Consider the following 16,832-nt stretch of genomic DNA (forward strand, 5'->3'; position numbering starts at 1 on the left):
TGAGAACTTTTTTTTTCATTACCTGGCTTTCTTTTCTTAATTTGCATTTAAAATTATTTCTATCGTATTTCATAATATAGTGAGTTCCTACCATCACTTAAGTCCCTATTTCTGTTGTGTCTTTATAATAATCCCCTTATCTTCACTTTCTTATTAAATATTTTTTTTTATCTTGCTCTTCTTAAATGAATTTTTCCCCTTCATCATCTTCACATTCATCCACCGGTTCTTTCTAGTTGCTTTCTAATTTCTTTCCTTCCATTATGGCATACGTAAGAACTGTTTATTCCCACTAACCTGTATAAGTCCTAATCCTGTGCACATATTGCTCTACTTATTATACTTGTTTTCTATTAAGATCTTGAGGACTTCTATTTCTTTCTGGGATCCTTTTCATTACTATAAGGATTAGGGGGATGGTATGTGAAAAATCATTTTACATGCAAATTAAGAAAAGAAAGCCAGGTAATGAAAATAAAAGTGCTCAGACTCTTCTGAATTACTTACTTATAGATGATTTTTATAAAGGAAAAAACTTTAAAAAACAAATAAAACAACTTACCTTTGTAAGACCAATGACTGCTGAAGACATAGGAGAAGCTTTTAGAACAGGTTCAAGTAATGAAAAGGCAGGTTGAGAAAAGCCCTGGATTTGTTCTGATGTGTTGGGAAAGGTTTCAACCACATCTTCATTTTCACTATGAAAATTATTGTCCTCATATAAGGTCCTATTTTCTGATCTCACAGTGGCATATTTTGCTTCTCCTACAGTAAAACAAAGTAAAGAATACATAAAAAATATCTGTAATTTCAAATCAGTGAATAACATCAAGAACAGTCTTCAAATAGCTTACTGTTTTTCTGGGATTGTTGAATAGCAGTCTTTAGCTTTGCTAAGCTCGGCTTCATGAAATTCTAGAAAAAAAATCATATCTTTAAGTATCAAATTTAATAACAATAATGATAATAGTCACCATTACTATATAATCTCACACAAAAATGGAATCATTCAGATGTAGAGTTGTATTCCAGTTCTGCCATTTACTAACCTACATCTTCTCATGGGGTTAGGTTTATGAGATGACATAGCAAGCCCCAAAATGTTACCATTTTTACCTGTAAATAAATATGACCCAAATACTCTGACAGCAATAGATTATAAAATTTATCCCTAGGTAGTTTATAGGACTGTTGCAAAAAAACTAGTATTAAGAAATGTAAATTAGTTGTTGTATTTTGTAATGTATTTGCCTGATTTATATTGACATGAATTATCTCTTGTGGGGGAAAGTACGAGAGTTTAGTTTTTAGTAATATCATGTTTAAATGGGTTGGAATTGCAAACAGTATGAAGTTGTTTCTTCTATTCTGTTTATAAAAAAGCTAAGAAGAAATGATTGTTTAAATTCAACTCCCTCCAAGAAAGAGAATATAAAAGACTAAATCTGTGGGGCAATGACTCACGACTGAGAATAGTAAATAGAAAGCCATGCCCAAATATGTTGATAATGGAGACAGAGATGGACTAAAAACACAGACACTGAAGAAATGCTTTCTACAAGGGAAAAAATAGGCTGGTGGTAAATCAGAAGGAAAAAGGTGGGAGAAAAGAAAGAAAGGTATAAAATGAGAAATAATCAGTTAATCAAGTAGTATAAGCTTAAGACAAGAAAAACAAGGAAAGCATAAATACAATATAATATGAAGAGAAAAATATATAGAATTTCAGTACATATGAATATCTTTATAATCCCTGAAGAATATATTAATTGGTGTTATTAGGACTATGAATAAAAGCCTGTTTTATATTTAATTATATTAAAGTACACAAAATTTTATAAAACTATATAAAATATTATATATAAAATTACATAAAATATATAAAATTTTATAAAATAAATATATTACATAATAGATATAAAATGTATAAATATATAAAAATACATAAAATAGAGGTTTTTGTTCATAATATAACCCTAATAAACTGATTTAAAGGAGAACTGTATGGCTTGAAAAAACATTTAATGGAAGATGAGATGGGGCTAAAACATTAAGAGAAGGTTAAAACATTTTAGTCTAAAATCATAAATTGAAGGATACAAAAAAATACTATAATTCAGTATCTACATATCACAAAATTCTCATTTCCTTCTTATTTATAACATATTTCCTCAACATAACTCAATAGAACTTATATATCCTAAACATTAAAAGAGACTATATGGTTAAGCCATATTTCTAGAAATTCAATTAATGTAATTAGGTTGTTTGATGTCAATATATATTTCTTGCAACATTTCATTACACAGCTCTACATCTGTCTGTTCATTTATATACATTTAAAAATATTAAAAATACTTCTTAAATTAAGACCTTGTAGGTGCTCCAGGATATGCACAATTATGTTTCCTAACCACTAGTAGCTTATAGTGATGTGGGGAATTTAAAATGAATATTTAAATAACTATAATAATAAAAATCTGAAATTTGAACTTTTAAAAAGTGATATAGGACTTTGGGTAACTATTCTTTTTAAATATAATACAAAACTTTATTTTCTTGGCTTCTGGTCAAGATGGCGGAGTAGGTAAATGCTGTGCTCAACTGCTCCATAACCACATCAAAATAACAAATTGTAGAACCACCACCCTTGAGACCCACCTGAAGACTAGCTGAGCAGAATTCTTATAGCCAAGAATATCAAGAAGAAGCCAAAGACTGGTAGGAGGGGCAAGATGTAAAATGGACTGGCCCTACACCCATGTTTTCCAGTTAAGAATTGGGAGGGATATCTTAGCTTCATTGGTCTCTCAATGACTGAGCCCAGAGCAGCAGTATTGGGAAGAGGAGTCCCCACAGCATTTGACTTTGAATATCAATGGGAATTCCATCCTGTGAGACAGAGGGCTGCTAGAGTCCCTGGTGTTTCTCTTAGAATCCACACACAAACTCACTTACTCACTCACTGACACACTCACTTTGAGCTCCAGAGCAAGACAGCAGCTTGAAAAGCATCAGGGACATAGAAGTAGGAACTGAATGGTCTGATTTCAGGGCAAGGGTGGAGGAGAAGCTCTCCCCACCATTTTGTTCTTTTATTTAGACCTCTCCACACAAAACTGGCAGGTGTGGGTGAACTCCCAACCTCAGTCTCCATCAAATTCCCCACACCCTGGTGATTTCCTGAGAACCCATCACAGCCAATTCATGCACAGGCCAGAACTTCTCTCTGTGGCTCTTATTAACAAGCTGCTAAAATCTCATAAAGGTCCAGACCATGGCACGCACGCCCTGTAACTCTTGCTAAGCAGCCCTCAGTCCCAACAGTGGCAGCCAGATTCGGATCACAATATAGCTTCTCCCAGGAGCCTCCAAGCCAAGCGCAGGCACCCACCAACCACAGATCACTTTGAAGCTCCTACCAGGTGTCCCCAGGCAAGCCATAAGCAGGAGCTAACAAGGTACTGCACTGGAACCCTTCCCAAGAGGCCCCAGAACTGATTCATCCAGTGACAAGCTTCAGATCACACTAGAGCACCACCCAATTAGCTCCACAAACCCAAAGGACAGACTCAGCAGGCACCGGAGCCCGCCACAGTAAATTTTACTCCATGAGGTTGATCCCCGAATACAACAGCTCATCCACTATAGTCAGGACCAGTCATCACACACATCACCCTGAGGTCCAATTTCACCCACTGATGTGGCAACAGCAATCAAGGCTCAAGTACAACAGGAGGGCACATACAACCCACATAAGGAACACCCCTAAAGCATCTGCCTCAGGTGATCAGAGAGACTATACTATACCACTGGGCCCCATAGAACATAAGGTCACCCTGCCAACACTGGGAGACTTAGTAGCTCTACCTAATACATAGAAAAAAAAACCAGACAGGCAGTCAAAATAAGGAGACAAAGAAACACCCCAAATGAAAGAACAGGAAAAAATTTCAGAAAAAGAAATAAACAAAATGGAGGCAAACAATCTACCAAATAGAGTTCAAAGCACTGGTTATAAAGATGCTCACTTGATATAAAAGATGAAGAGATGAACCCAGTGAGAACTTCAACAAAGATAGTAAACACACAAAAAAGACATAGAAACCATAAAAAAAATAGTTAAAACCGAAGAATACAATAATTGCAATGAAGAATACATTAGATAAAATCAACAGCTGATTAGATGATGCAGAGGATCAATTCAGTGATTTGAAAGACAAGGTAGCAGAAAATACCCAAGCAAAACAGAAAAAAGAAAATCCAATAAAAATGAGACTAGTTTAAGGGATCTCTGGAATGACATCAAGCATAAGAACAATAGCATCATATGGGTACAAGAAGGATGAGGAGCAAATAATTAAAAACCTATTTGAGGAAATAATAACTAAAAACTTCTCTTTCCTGGCAAAGAAAATAAGCACACAAGCCTAAAAAGTATGGAGAGCCCCCCCAAAAAAGATGAACCCAAATAGACCCACATCTTAAAAGGAGCATAAAAAAATCAGTTAGTTATATATAAGGGAACTCCCATGAAAGACTGTCAGTTGATCTCTCAACAGAAAGTTTGCAAGCCAGAGGGATTGGTACTAAATATTCAAAGTAATGAAAAGCAGGGACCTATAACCAAGATTACTATCCTCATCAAGGATATCATTTAGAATCAAAGGAGAGATAAAGACAAGAAAAAAATGAAGAGTTCATCACCACCAAAACAGTATTACAATAAATGTTACAGGGACGTCTTGAAAAAAGAAAAAATAATAAAGAAGTAATAACTACATACCTATCAATAATTACTTTAAAAGTAAATGAATACTCCAACCAAAGAACAGAGGGTGGCTGAATAAATCAGAAAACAAGCCCCATTCATATTATAGACTCCAGCTGTTCACAAATTTGTGCACCAGGCCTCTAGTATGGTTATAAAGAACTGCTTCTAGAACTGGTTATTATTTTAGGCAAAACATGTATTTTTCAATTAAATAAATAGTGTTAAATAGACTCTTAATGGAATGATTTAGAACACAGTGGAATTCCTTTGTAATACAGTTTTCAAGAGAGAGAATTTAAATTTCTAAGTTTACATATTTTATAATATTATTTTGGTTCAAATGTGGAACCCAGGTTAGAAATTAAAAAAAAAATAACTCACATAATAATTATATGATACCAAAATAAATATAGTTCAAGAAAAAAATAGATATTATATGATATTGTTTTGGAACTGAGAAGTACTAGGAAGATTTCATGATTACTACAATAAGTAATTAGATCCATTTAATAATTCATTTAGGCATATTATAAAAGTCATGTTGGTATGATTTAAAAGTCACATTAAAAATTCTTATCCTTGACAAAATTTCATATCTCCTCTATTATGGGAAACTTTTCCCCAATATAATTTTCTATCACTATATATTTTCCAGCTCTTTCTCTTTTTCAGCCCCTACCTTCAGTACTTACTAAAGTAAATAAGAAATGCAATGCATCATATTTCTACAAATACTAGAGGCCCAGTGCACAAATTGTGCACTGAGGGAGGGAGAAGGGTGTCCCTCAGCCCAGCCTGCACCCTCTCCAATCTGGGACCCCTCAGGGCATGTCCGACTGCCAGTTCATGCCCAATCCCTATGGGGATGTTGTGAGTCAGACATCCCTCTCATAATCCGGGACTGCTGGCTCCCAACCGCTTATCTGCCTGCCTGCCTACCTGATTGCCCTTAACCGCTTCTGCCTTCCAGCCTGATCACCCCTAACCCCTCTCTTGCTGGCCCAATCACCCCCAACTGCCCTCCCCTGCCAGCCCGATTGCCCCCAACTGCCCTCCCTTGCTGGCCTGATCGCCCCCAACTGCCCTCCCCTGCCAACCTGTTCACCCCTAACTGCCCTCCCCTGCTGGCCATCTTGTGGTGGCCATCTTGTGCGAGGGTGTGACAGTCAATTTGCATATTACCTCTTTATTATATAGGATAGTTTTCTCTAACCAATTTCCCATTATAATCATAAAATAATGATAGATAGACCACTACTAAATTTAAAGAGTAAGTACTGCACAAAACTAAATTCAGAGCAGGGAAATTAATTTTATGACAGAGCATTCACCTTGGTATCAAAATCGAAGTCTTCATCCTCTGATGTAGGCCATGAATCATCAATGCCAGGTTTGCTGGAAAATAACCAACAAAAATAAGTGAGTTCATTTATTTAAAAGATCAACCAAAAAGTTGAGTGAAAGGTCAGCTATCTGTGTATTAGATGAAGTTTCTTGATATAATTAAATTTTGGCCTGTTTTTTAAACAGTTTTTAGTTACCTATTTCTACCTCCACCACTCCTCCAGCCTGTGAACTATTCAATAAAGGCACACTCTAAGTGTGCCTTTAGGACATAGGACATAGACCTATGTCCCTCCTGCCCAACCCTGCCTGCACATGGGAAGCACACCAGCTAACTGGGAAAGGAAGTAGAGGTGAGAAGACACCTGCCTTGGGACATAGGTCTATGCAGTTCAGCATCTCCAGTCCCCCAGGACTCAAGGGGACCTAAGCCCCACTCTGTAAGTCAGAATTCAGGTAGATGATACCAGTCCTGTTTGCAATAAAAAGAATCTTTCCAGTGGCTCAAATGATTTTAATATCTTTCTACAGAAATGGTGACTTTTGATAGTTCCTCCAATTAAAGAAACAAAAGACCAGCAACTTCTTCAGGACTCCCTTGATCCCTTTATTTTATTTTATTTTTTAAATATACTTTTATTGTTAGTATTATAGATATCTCCCTTTTTCTCCCTTTATCCTCCTCCTCCCATCCTCTACCTCCCCCTCCTTCCAGGTTTTCACTACTGTATCCTATTGCCCGTGTCCATGGGCTAGGCATATAAGTATGTAAGTTCTTTGAATCCTTTATTTTAATCTGCCTTTCTATACAACTCCTAACATCCTCTGGTCTTCCTTGCTGTAACCTATCTTTAACTTGTCATAAATCCCAATATTCTGATCTTTTTTTCCCTTACCTGATCTCTCATCTCTTTTCTAAAATCCATATTCCTATTCCAACCCAATGTTGTTCCTCTTGAAACTTGGATTTACCTGTTCATTTCATTCTTATCTTCCTCCATTGCATTCACTAAACACACGCCCTACTTTTCTATTATTAAAACACTAACCTATAGGATGATAAAAAAGAGTACTAAACTTGAAACCTGAATTTACATCTCATGTCCACCACTTAACCATATCCAAATAAGTCATTTTAATTTCTTTGAGTTTCAAATTCTTCGTGCAAGTAACCAGTCGGCCAGGATGTTAAAAACAGGCTGAAGTACTAAAGGGTGTTTTGATTAATTAATTGCTAAGATTCCTTAAGCTCTTGAAATTCTAGTTGCTTTTGATTCTGCCTATAGAAAAATGGAGAACACGTAGCTGACAGAAGTGGAAAAAAATAACACGAGAAAAAGACCAAGAACAGCAGAGAAGAAAATAAAAAAAGCAAAAAAAGTCATTAAAAAAAAGGACTCTAGGAAAAAACTTCATATAACTAGGCAAAGTTAGTAGCCTGAAGGGAAAACCACACTAGGAAGTCCATGAGTAGAGAAATCAATTAGGAATATCCTCTTAATAGATGCTGAATACAATTGACATAGTAACATGGTCCATACATAGATATTCTTCACTTACAGAGAAATAATTCATCTCAAGAAGAACAGATACCATTATACTTAAAAACACTTGCCTGATTAGGGCTTCCATAGGTAAAACCTTTGGTCTGGCCATAGCTAACTGAGATGTGCCATAAAATCTTTGATGGGTAAAAGGAGGTACTATTTAACACTGCAATTGCCAAGTATAGTAAGACAAATGCTTGGACTAATTGGGCATCTTAGGAAAACTCTAAATCAGAGTTAACACAATTAGATTTTACTTTCTGAGTTGCCAGAAATTGAGTTAACACAGATTTACTTTCTGTATCTCGATGCTAGTGCTACAGAGGAACTTATTAGTGTTTGTTGAAGGACAACAGAATAATTTGGGAGCCAAGTAGATTGATAGTCAAATCATGGGTCAGCCATTTGCTAACTATGGAATCATGGGTCAATTAATCAACCTCCCTGAACCACAGTTGCCTCATTAATAAGAAGTAGGCGACAATAGTACAGCTACTTTGCAAAGCTATTGTGATGACTATATAACATATGTTAATTACATAATATAGTGTCTAGCCCAGGGTAGAACACTCCAGAAATGTTAGTTGCTTTTCACTGCATTCCCTTAGTTAATATATAATTTTTAAAAATCCTACCTCCTTAAAGAGTCTTCTTCAGAGCTCTCATCCGCTATTAAAGAAAAAATAAAATACATTTAAAAACAACAACAGAAAAATACAGGACTTTGAAAGTACCAGACTGATTCCTGTGAGACCTTGTTGGAATCACACCTGAAGACTATACTAGAGTGAATATCAATGATACTATTGGTAGGCCGTTAATACATTATTTCCTCTCCTTTATATATCAAATGCAAGAAAAAAACAAAAAACAAAAACGGGATCTATCATAATTTGACACCTACAAGTAAACTGCTATTTACAATTATCATAATCTTAATCAAACCCCATCAGATTGACAGAAAATGGTATCATTAGCAGAATCAGTATCATAAACTAACAATGTCAAACTTAAATAGCATGATTTTTCTCAACTCCTTCCATTAAGAGCAGTTAGAAGAGAGAGTACTTATTTTGCTGTAACACAATACAACTTTTCCAGCTCTTCGGTGAAGACTAGCTATTTCAGGATGAAACACTATCACAAAAAAGCTTGGTTGCTAGGCACTATATTTTGCAGCACAGCAAAACATAGAAAACAGACTCTTTCTGGCCCTATTTCCAATTGCAAGATACATATGAAAGACAGTGATTCCAGTTGTATAAAGTATAACCCCTTGAGATCGTCTCCTTCCATTGATAGAGTCCACCTAGAACTACCTCACAGAGCAGGGTGGTCCAAACTGTTAGTGCTCTGCAGTAGTGCGTGAGGTCATTTTTCTCAACCCTCCCCATTATATGGCAAATGCCTGTAGAAATCATGCTTTTTGAGCTCATATGGCATATGTCATGAGATCCTATGCTGATGAACAATAACAATAAACCACAACGGTCAAAGAACATCTTGGATAACTACGTCCAATTACCTTGAAATTTAAATTTTTTAAACATTCAAAAAGATATCCTCTGCATACTCCAACTATATAACATTCAGGAAAAGGCAAAATTAAGGAGACAGTAAAAAGATCAGTGGTTTCCATGGTTTAGGGAAAAGGGAAGGATGAATAAGCACAGAACAGAGGATTTTTAGGGAAGTGAGATGATTCTACATAATCCTGTAATGTGGGCTATGTGTCATCACACATTTGTCAAAACCCATACAATGTATACCACCAAGAGTGAACCTTGATGTAAACTATGGACTTTGGGTGATAATAATGAGTAACTATTTAGGCTGATGTGTGATACATGATGACAGTCAGAAAGTTATTTCACAGAATACCTGTCCTTAAATTAGTTTTTCTTGATACTTGTTTTAGAGATTCCTGTAGATCTATACCCATTTGAATAAAGGCATGAAAGGGATAAATGAAACAATGATGTCAGAAAATAATGTGAAACAAGCAATAATCTTATTTTAATCAGAATAAAAAATAAAGAATTCTAACGATTGACCACATATTCTATGGTATGAAACTTTCTGTAAAGAAAATAAAAACACGACACTGCCAATTTTCTCCAACTAAGCATGGTTTAATTTCTTTTTATAATACTTGTGAATCAATCAAATAAGTGGGATAACTACAGAAAAACAATAATTAACATATACATTATAATTGTGTAGTAGTAATTATAGAGTCCTTTTTATTTGTTCCTAATTTTTTCTTATTTTCTTGTTAAACTAAAAACATAGCTCACCTATTAAAGGCAGCTGTTGATATGGTCAAATCAAAAAGTCAAAAAAATTGCATCCAAAATGTAGGATGAGTTATCCATGGATATTCTATCAAACTAAACATGTATAGAAAAAAAGCTAATCTTTCCTGTTGACCTGTTGCTCTTCCCTGTTCATGTGATAAAGTCCTGTTCTTCATGTCCAATTTAAATGCCAGTGCACAACCTGGAAACCTATGAATCATATCGATTTCTCTCTCCCCATTAACTTTTTTCATTCAATCATCACTAAGTCATATTAACTGTTCCTATTTTCTGTCTCAGCTTTATTTTACCACTTCCTTTGCCCTAGTCAAACACGGGCTCTTAACAGATGGTTTTCCAGGAGAGGTGGGGGGAGGAACAAAACATTACCAATTACTGTTGCTATTTCTTAAATAAATAAGATTTTTTTAGCAAAACAAATAAAAAACATATAGGCCTAGAAAAAGACCACATTTTAAATTAAATAAATTGAGCTTCCTGATTTTCTTATTTCAGCATGGATAGGTGAAAACTTCATAATGGACTGATGCTAGTCCAAGGAAAATTCTATCCACTTTTTGAAAACTTAACTCCCCATTATACACTTAAAGTGTCTGGCACACCATTATACACTTGAAGTGTCTGGCACATATTATGCAATAATAATAATAATGAGCTCCTAGTGGGCGCTGGAACCTAGTAAGCACTGAATAAAGTACAGCAAATAATAAAAATTGCAATAACAACAACCTCTTAGAGGGTAGGGACAGTATTTTTAAAATGTCTGTATTCCGTAGCATCAGAATAAAACTTAGTGCCTGAAAGACAATTGAGAATTAAATAGCAAACCATTAAGCAAACAAATTAATAAATGAATTTTGAAATTTTCTTTGAAAATTCTGTTTTAAAAAAACCACAGATATAAACCAGGTCCAGGTCTATGATATGACAAGCACCTTAAAGGTCAAAATCTATTTCATCATTGTTTCTATAACTTACAAATCCAACCTATACAAGTTCTTTGATAAAGGTCTACTAAGTCCAAGTGGTCCTTATATAGTTCAGATTGCACAATGAACTAGGTGCCACATATGAGTAGCACAGTAGCATTTTTGTTATTGTGAAACTAGAGGACGGGTGCACGAATTCGTGCAAGGGTGGGGTTCCTCAGGGTGCCCTGCAGGAATTGGGCCAAAACCCGCAGTCCAATGCCGCCTGCAGCTCCTACCTGCCGCTCCCACTCATCCTGGCCCCACTGTGCCTGCCGCAGGCTTGCACCCAATCAGTCCCGATCGGGAGAGGCTCACACCATTGCAGCAGCACTCAACAGCCATGAACCCTGAGTCTGGCGCCCTCCCAAGGGGAGTGGCCTGTGGGATCAGGCTGAAACCAGCTCTCCGACATCCCCCAAGGGGTCCCGGATTGTGAGAGGGGGCAGGCCAGGCTGAGGGACCCCACCAGTCCACGATCAGGCCGGGGAGGGACCACCGGAGGGTTCCAGGGCATGTCCGGCCCATCTCGCTCAGTCCTGATTGGCCGGACCCCAGCAGCAAGCTAACCTACCAGTTGGAGCATCTGCCCCCTGGTGGTCAGTGCACATCATAGTGACTGGTTGACCAGTCGACTGTCTGCCCCCTGGTTATCAGTGCATGTCATAGCGAGCAATTGAACAGCCTTAGCATATCATTAGCATATTACGTGTTGATTGGTTGTTCAGTTTTTCTGCTGTTTGGTCTATTTGCATATTACCCTTTTATTATATAGGATATTTTTGTACTTTTATTATAATTTGTTGAGTCCTGAGTTGGGCTATTTGAATATTTATTATGATTACTTTTTTGACCAATGGCTTCAGAGCATCTTGTTCTAAAGAAATTAGTGTCACAGCAATTATGCAACAAACAGAAGGAAACAACTTCTTTTAATGAAGACAACATATCTCATTGTTTTGACTTCTGAAGAATGAAGCAAATAATAGTGAGACCTTGTTGGTATAACAGTATGTAAAATAACCTATGCTTCTCAAAAAGGCACTGTCTTTCTGACTTCTGTACTATATTGTAAATATCTTTAAAAAAACAATTTCATTGGGATTGCAGCACACTGGACAAATATAGTTCTTATTGTTTGCCATTTGTTTGTGGTACCAGGAAAAGTATTAAGCTCCTAGTTTTAGTTACTTTTTTTATTGAAATAAATCACTATGTAATAACAAGGATTCATTTATTAAATGTAATCCATTTGCTGTAAAAAATAAACAAAAGATCACCCTGGCCAATTTTGCTCAGTGATTAGAGCGTAGGCCCACAGAAGAGTCGTGGATTCGATTCCCAGTCAAGGGTGCATACCCTGGTTGCAGATTCAATCCCAGGCCCTAGTTGGGGCATGTGTAGGAGGCAACCAGTCAATGTGTCTCTCTCACAGTGATTTTCTTGATGCCTCTCTCTCTCTCTCCCCCGCCCCCTTCTTTCCCTTCCACTCTCTAAAGATCAATGGAAAAAAATATCCTTGGTGAGGATTTAAAAATCCTATATAATAAAGAGTAATATGCAAATTGGCCATCACTCCAACACACAAGATGGCCGCCCCCATGTGGTCCAAGATGGCCAACAGGGGAGGGCAGTTAGGGGCAATCGGGCTGGCAAGGGAGCAGTTGGCATTGATCAGGCTGGCAGGGGAGTGGTTAGGGGCAATCAGGCTGGCAGGCCGGCAAGCGGTTGGGAGCCAGCAGTCCTGGATTGTAAGAGGGATCCCAGATTGGAGAGGGTGCAGGCTGGGCTGAGGGACACACATCCCCACCCCCAACCCCCGTGCATAAATTTCGTGCACCAGGCCTCTAGTATAATAATAAAAAAATAAACAAAAGATTCATTTTTATAACAAGTCCAATTTGTTATAATGTGTTTATAGAGGAAATATACAACATCCTAACTTTAAAATCTTTTTTCTTTTTTACATAAAGACATCATATGGGATTTTAGGGGTAATGACTAAATAAATGAATTTCTTTTCAGACAATATTGCCCCAGATTTTTTAAATTACCTACAATTACTTTTTAAATAATTCTGAATACTAAACTATTTTAATGAAATTAAGAAAAAAAACTATGCATACAATTTATACATTGTGTTTTTTTGTGTTTTTTTTTCACTGCCCTTTCATTATCAAAATTTCCTTGCTCTTACTTTATCTATGGTAGGATCATCAAGAATAATTCACTATTAGAAGTCTTACCAAAACTTTTGCTACTTTCAGAAGACTTTTTAGCTCTCCTTTCTTCTTTATATTCAGAAGTTACTTGTTGATTGCTGTGTATAAAAAAATGGTGATAAATAATATTACTATCTTAATACTAACATAAAAATTTTTTCTAAATATATTCTTAGGATATTTCAAACATCAAAGTTAATATTAAAATTTTAATTTTATACCATACACTTCAAATTTGTTAAGTTCTATAAACTTTTTATTAAGCATGTAATTTTAAAAAGTAACGTGAAACAGCTATGATTTGAGGGCACTATACAGTGGGGCCTTGACTTATGAGTGTCCCAACTAACGAGTTTTTTGAGATACCAGCTGTCTCTCGGCCGATTTTTTGCATTGAGTTAATAGAGTAATTTGAGTTAACGAGCTCCTTAACAAGCTCCGTCTCGGAACGAGTTAAACTCGTAAGTCAAGGTTCCACTGTATATAGTTCAGTTAATTAGAGTTAGCTTGACATAATGGCAAGTGTCTTGAACTCAGACATCCTAGTTCTACAATGAATAGCTATTTATTCTCAAACAAGTCACTTTTCTTTGGCTCAAAGTCCTCTGCAAAATAAAAATCTTACTGCCTTATTTTATAAGGTTGTTAGGATGATTAAATGAGATAACACAGCAAAAAGTGATGCTCAGAGAAACAGTAAGACAAAGGAAAGTCTGTTCATGAACTTAATTTGTTGAAACTATTTTGGAATCCCAAATAAACCCCAAAGTTGGTTTTTCATAGTTTGTAACATTCAAATGTTACAGTTTTGGTTATTAGCTGTTCTTTCTTTGTGGTTTATAATTCAGGGTATCTCAGCTATTCTATAATTTGGAAACTAAGTTTATTTATAAATATACTAGAGGCCTGTTGCACGAAAAGATTTGGGCAACAGGCCTTCCCTTCCCCTGGCTGCCGGCACCAGTTTTCCTCCGGCACCCGGGACCCAGACCTTCACTCCAGCCGGAGCCGCCTTCAGTCTTCACTGCTCCGGCCAGAGCCACCTTCAAGCCTTTGCGGCTCCAGCCAGTGCTGCCTTCAGTCTTTGCTCCACTGCTTCGTGCCTACATATGCAAATTAACCGCCATCTTTGTTGGTGGTTAATTAGCATAACGCTCTGATTAGCCCATGGTAGGCATAGCAAAGGTACAGTCAATTACCATGTTTATCTATTATTAGATAGGATTACCTCATGAAGTCCCATAACAGAATGTTACCCTATCTTTATAGCAAATGCAGAACACTAATATAAGTCAGGACTTGGCCTGGACTACTACTATCCCTTCTCTACCTACTCAAACTGTGAACCAGCAGATCTTTATGAGAATGATGCTTAATCTCCCTGTCCACCCCCAATTGGCTTGGAAGATATAATCTTACATGTGGATACTGATGAGTGATGGAAGGGACTTTAGCAATTCTAAGGATCAATAACTTTTGATTCAATAGCTTTCTGTTGACTGGCTCCCATCTGAGGCACAATTTAAAATACTTTGAAACCTGAGGTAAATTCAATTTACTTGGGAAAGTTTCATTGTTATAGCAAAGAGATCACTTGAGGGACCAACCTCAGTTATGGAACCTCAGGCAAGTTGGTGCCTACTACTCTGGGAAAGGCGATAGGAGACCTTCCACTATCTAAACAAAGATGCTACAGATATAAAGTACCTTGGGGTACAGATCTGGTAACAAAGGAGAAAGGAAAGTCTGGTCTTTTCCTGCAGGATTATTTGAACCTCTCTGACAGCTTAGAATGGTTCCTAGCAAAAAACAAACAGGAAATTCAAAGGATGACTCATCCACAAAGGTCTGGGCTAAGAAGTGAGTTCCACATAGGCTTTCCAGTGTGTGTGTGTTTGGGGGGGTGGGGGGGGGCGGGGGGGAGGCGGTGGGTGGCTAAACTAGGAGGCCCAGCTTCCAGAACAGGGTGCTGGTAATTGGAATAGTGACTGAGCATACAAGCATCTGTATGTAAACTGAAAAAAGCTGTAACTTTCAAGTGCAAGTGCAAATCAACATGAAAACTCAGGAATCTGGATCAGCAATGGTGACCTGGGAGCAAAGGTCAATCATGACTACAGAAACAGTTTCAATAGCAACTCTGTATGTAGCAATAGAATCAATAGAAAACAACAGAAAGATTAGACTCTGCTTTTTTACCTCCATCTGACTTGTGAAAGAAGATTGTCTCCCTTGGACTTAGGTAATCCTTTAGGTTCTTGAAAAATTCACAGGGGAAATATAGGAGATGGCCCCCAGAAAACACAGATTTTTCTGCTAAAGTGAATACTTCAAGACCCCAAATAACTAGTTAGAAAAATCAGTTATTTGTACTCCAAGCATAAGAGTTCTACATGGAATGAAATAAATAATGTTAGGAAGCCTAAAGATAAAGGTCTTACAAGTTCTGAGATAAAGAATCTGGCCCATTGCTACTTCTAACTAGGCAAACCTTTTGCTAGGTTTCTGGCTGATGACATAGACCCGGGGTCGGCAAACTGCGTCTCGTGAGCCACATGTGGCTCTTTGGGCCCTTGAGTGTGGCTCTTCCACAAAATACCACGTGCGGGCGCGCACGTACAGTGCGATTGAAACTTCGTGGCCCATGCGCAGAAGTCGGTTTTTGGCCTGGGTGAGTCTATTTTGAAGAAGTACTGTTGATATTTGGCTCTGTTGACTAATGAGTTTGTCGACCACTGAGTCATAGACTAACTCACTGCCATTCCCAAACTGCCTGAACCAAACTATGAAATCTCACCTGTTATGTAAAAAGTAACAGTGAACTTATTTTAAACCTCAGTTGAGTGATTACTAGCATTTTAATTTAAACATTTACAAATTAAAACCACAACAAAAGCATATTCTTCTGCAGGCCACCCACAGTTATCTTGAGAAAAGATATCAGTACCTTGCTGAAAGAGAAGTCTATTTTTTCAGGCTCATCATTTACAGCAAGCATGAGTGTTGTATATATAACACAGAGATCACTTTACCCTCAGGAACTTCAATTATGTTATTTAAACAGATAATTTGATAGACTTACTAAGTCAATACCCTGTTGTCTATCTAGAATTGATCATTTCCTTGCTGAAGTGTTCACCTTTGTAAATTACTTCCAAGGCTAAAATAAAAGGACAAAAAGGAAGCCTCTTGTCCTACTTGGGTATTGCATAGTAGAAGTTGCTAATTTAAAATCCTCAAACAGATAAGAAACTATGTGGCGGTCACTAATCTGAAGTAGGTGAAGATTTAAATGAAGAATTTCCTGATTGATCCTTAGTCTGATATATTGTATTTCAAAGTGAGCTAGAAGTCAGGATAGAAAAGCTATTTGGCAGGCTTAAAACAACGTTAATTATAATTATAACAATAATAGCCATATGTAGAGTTAATGATGTTGTAAGCAGGTGCTAGACCAGGGGTGGGCACACTTTTTGACTCGAGGGCCACAATGGGTTCTTAAACTGGACCGGAGGGCCAGAACAAAAGCATGGATGGAGTGTTTGTGTGAACTAATAATAAACATCATTACATAAAAGGGTACGGTCTTTTTTTTCAATAGTTTTATTCATTTCAAACGGGCTGGATCCGGCCCGCGGGCCGTAGTTTGCCCACGGCTG

The 16,832-nt window shown here is 37.0% G+C and overlaps 1 protein-coding gene across 1 annotated transcript in view; it reads right to left on the reverse strand.

Annotated features, from left to right (window-relative positions):
* The window catches only part of LOC132242583 (ankyrin repeat domain-containing protein 26-like), a 109,151-nt gene that overhangs the window by 78,221 nt on the left and 14,098 nt on the right, over positions 1-16,832 (reverse strand). The window contains exons 5-9 of the mRNA XM_059711365.1: positions 13,198-13,271; positions 8,301-8,334; positions 6,106-6,169; positions 855-915; positions 563-765 (exon numbers count right to left, since the gene is read on the reverse strand). Coding sequence (XP_059567348.1) covers positions 563-765; positions 855-915; positions 6,106-6,169; positions 8,301-8,334; positions 13,198-13,271 — 436 coding nt within the window. The remainder of the gene's footprint in view (positions 1-562; positions 766-854; positions 916-6,105; positions 6,170-8,300; positions 8,335-13,197; positions 13,272-16,832) is intronic.

This window comes from Myotis daubentonii, chromosome 1 (assembly GCF_963259705.1).
Source record: "Myotis daubentonii chromosome 1, mMyoDau2.1, whole genome shotgun sequence".
Taxonomy (NCBI): Eukaryota; Metazoa; Chordata; class Mammalia; order Chiroptera; family Vespertilionidae; genus Myotis; species Myotis daubentonii.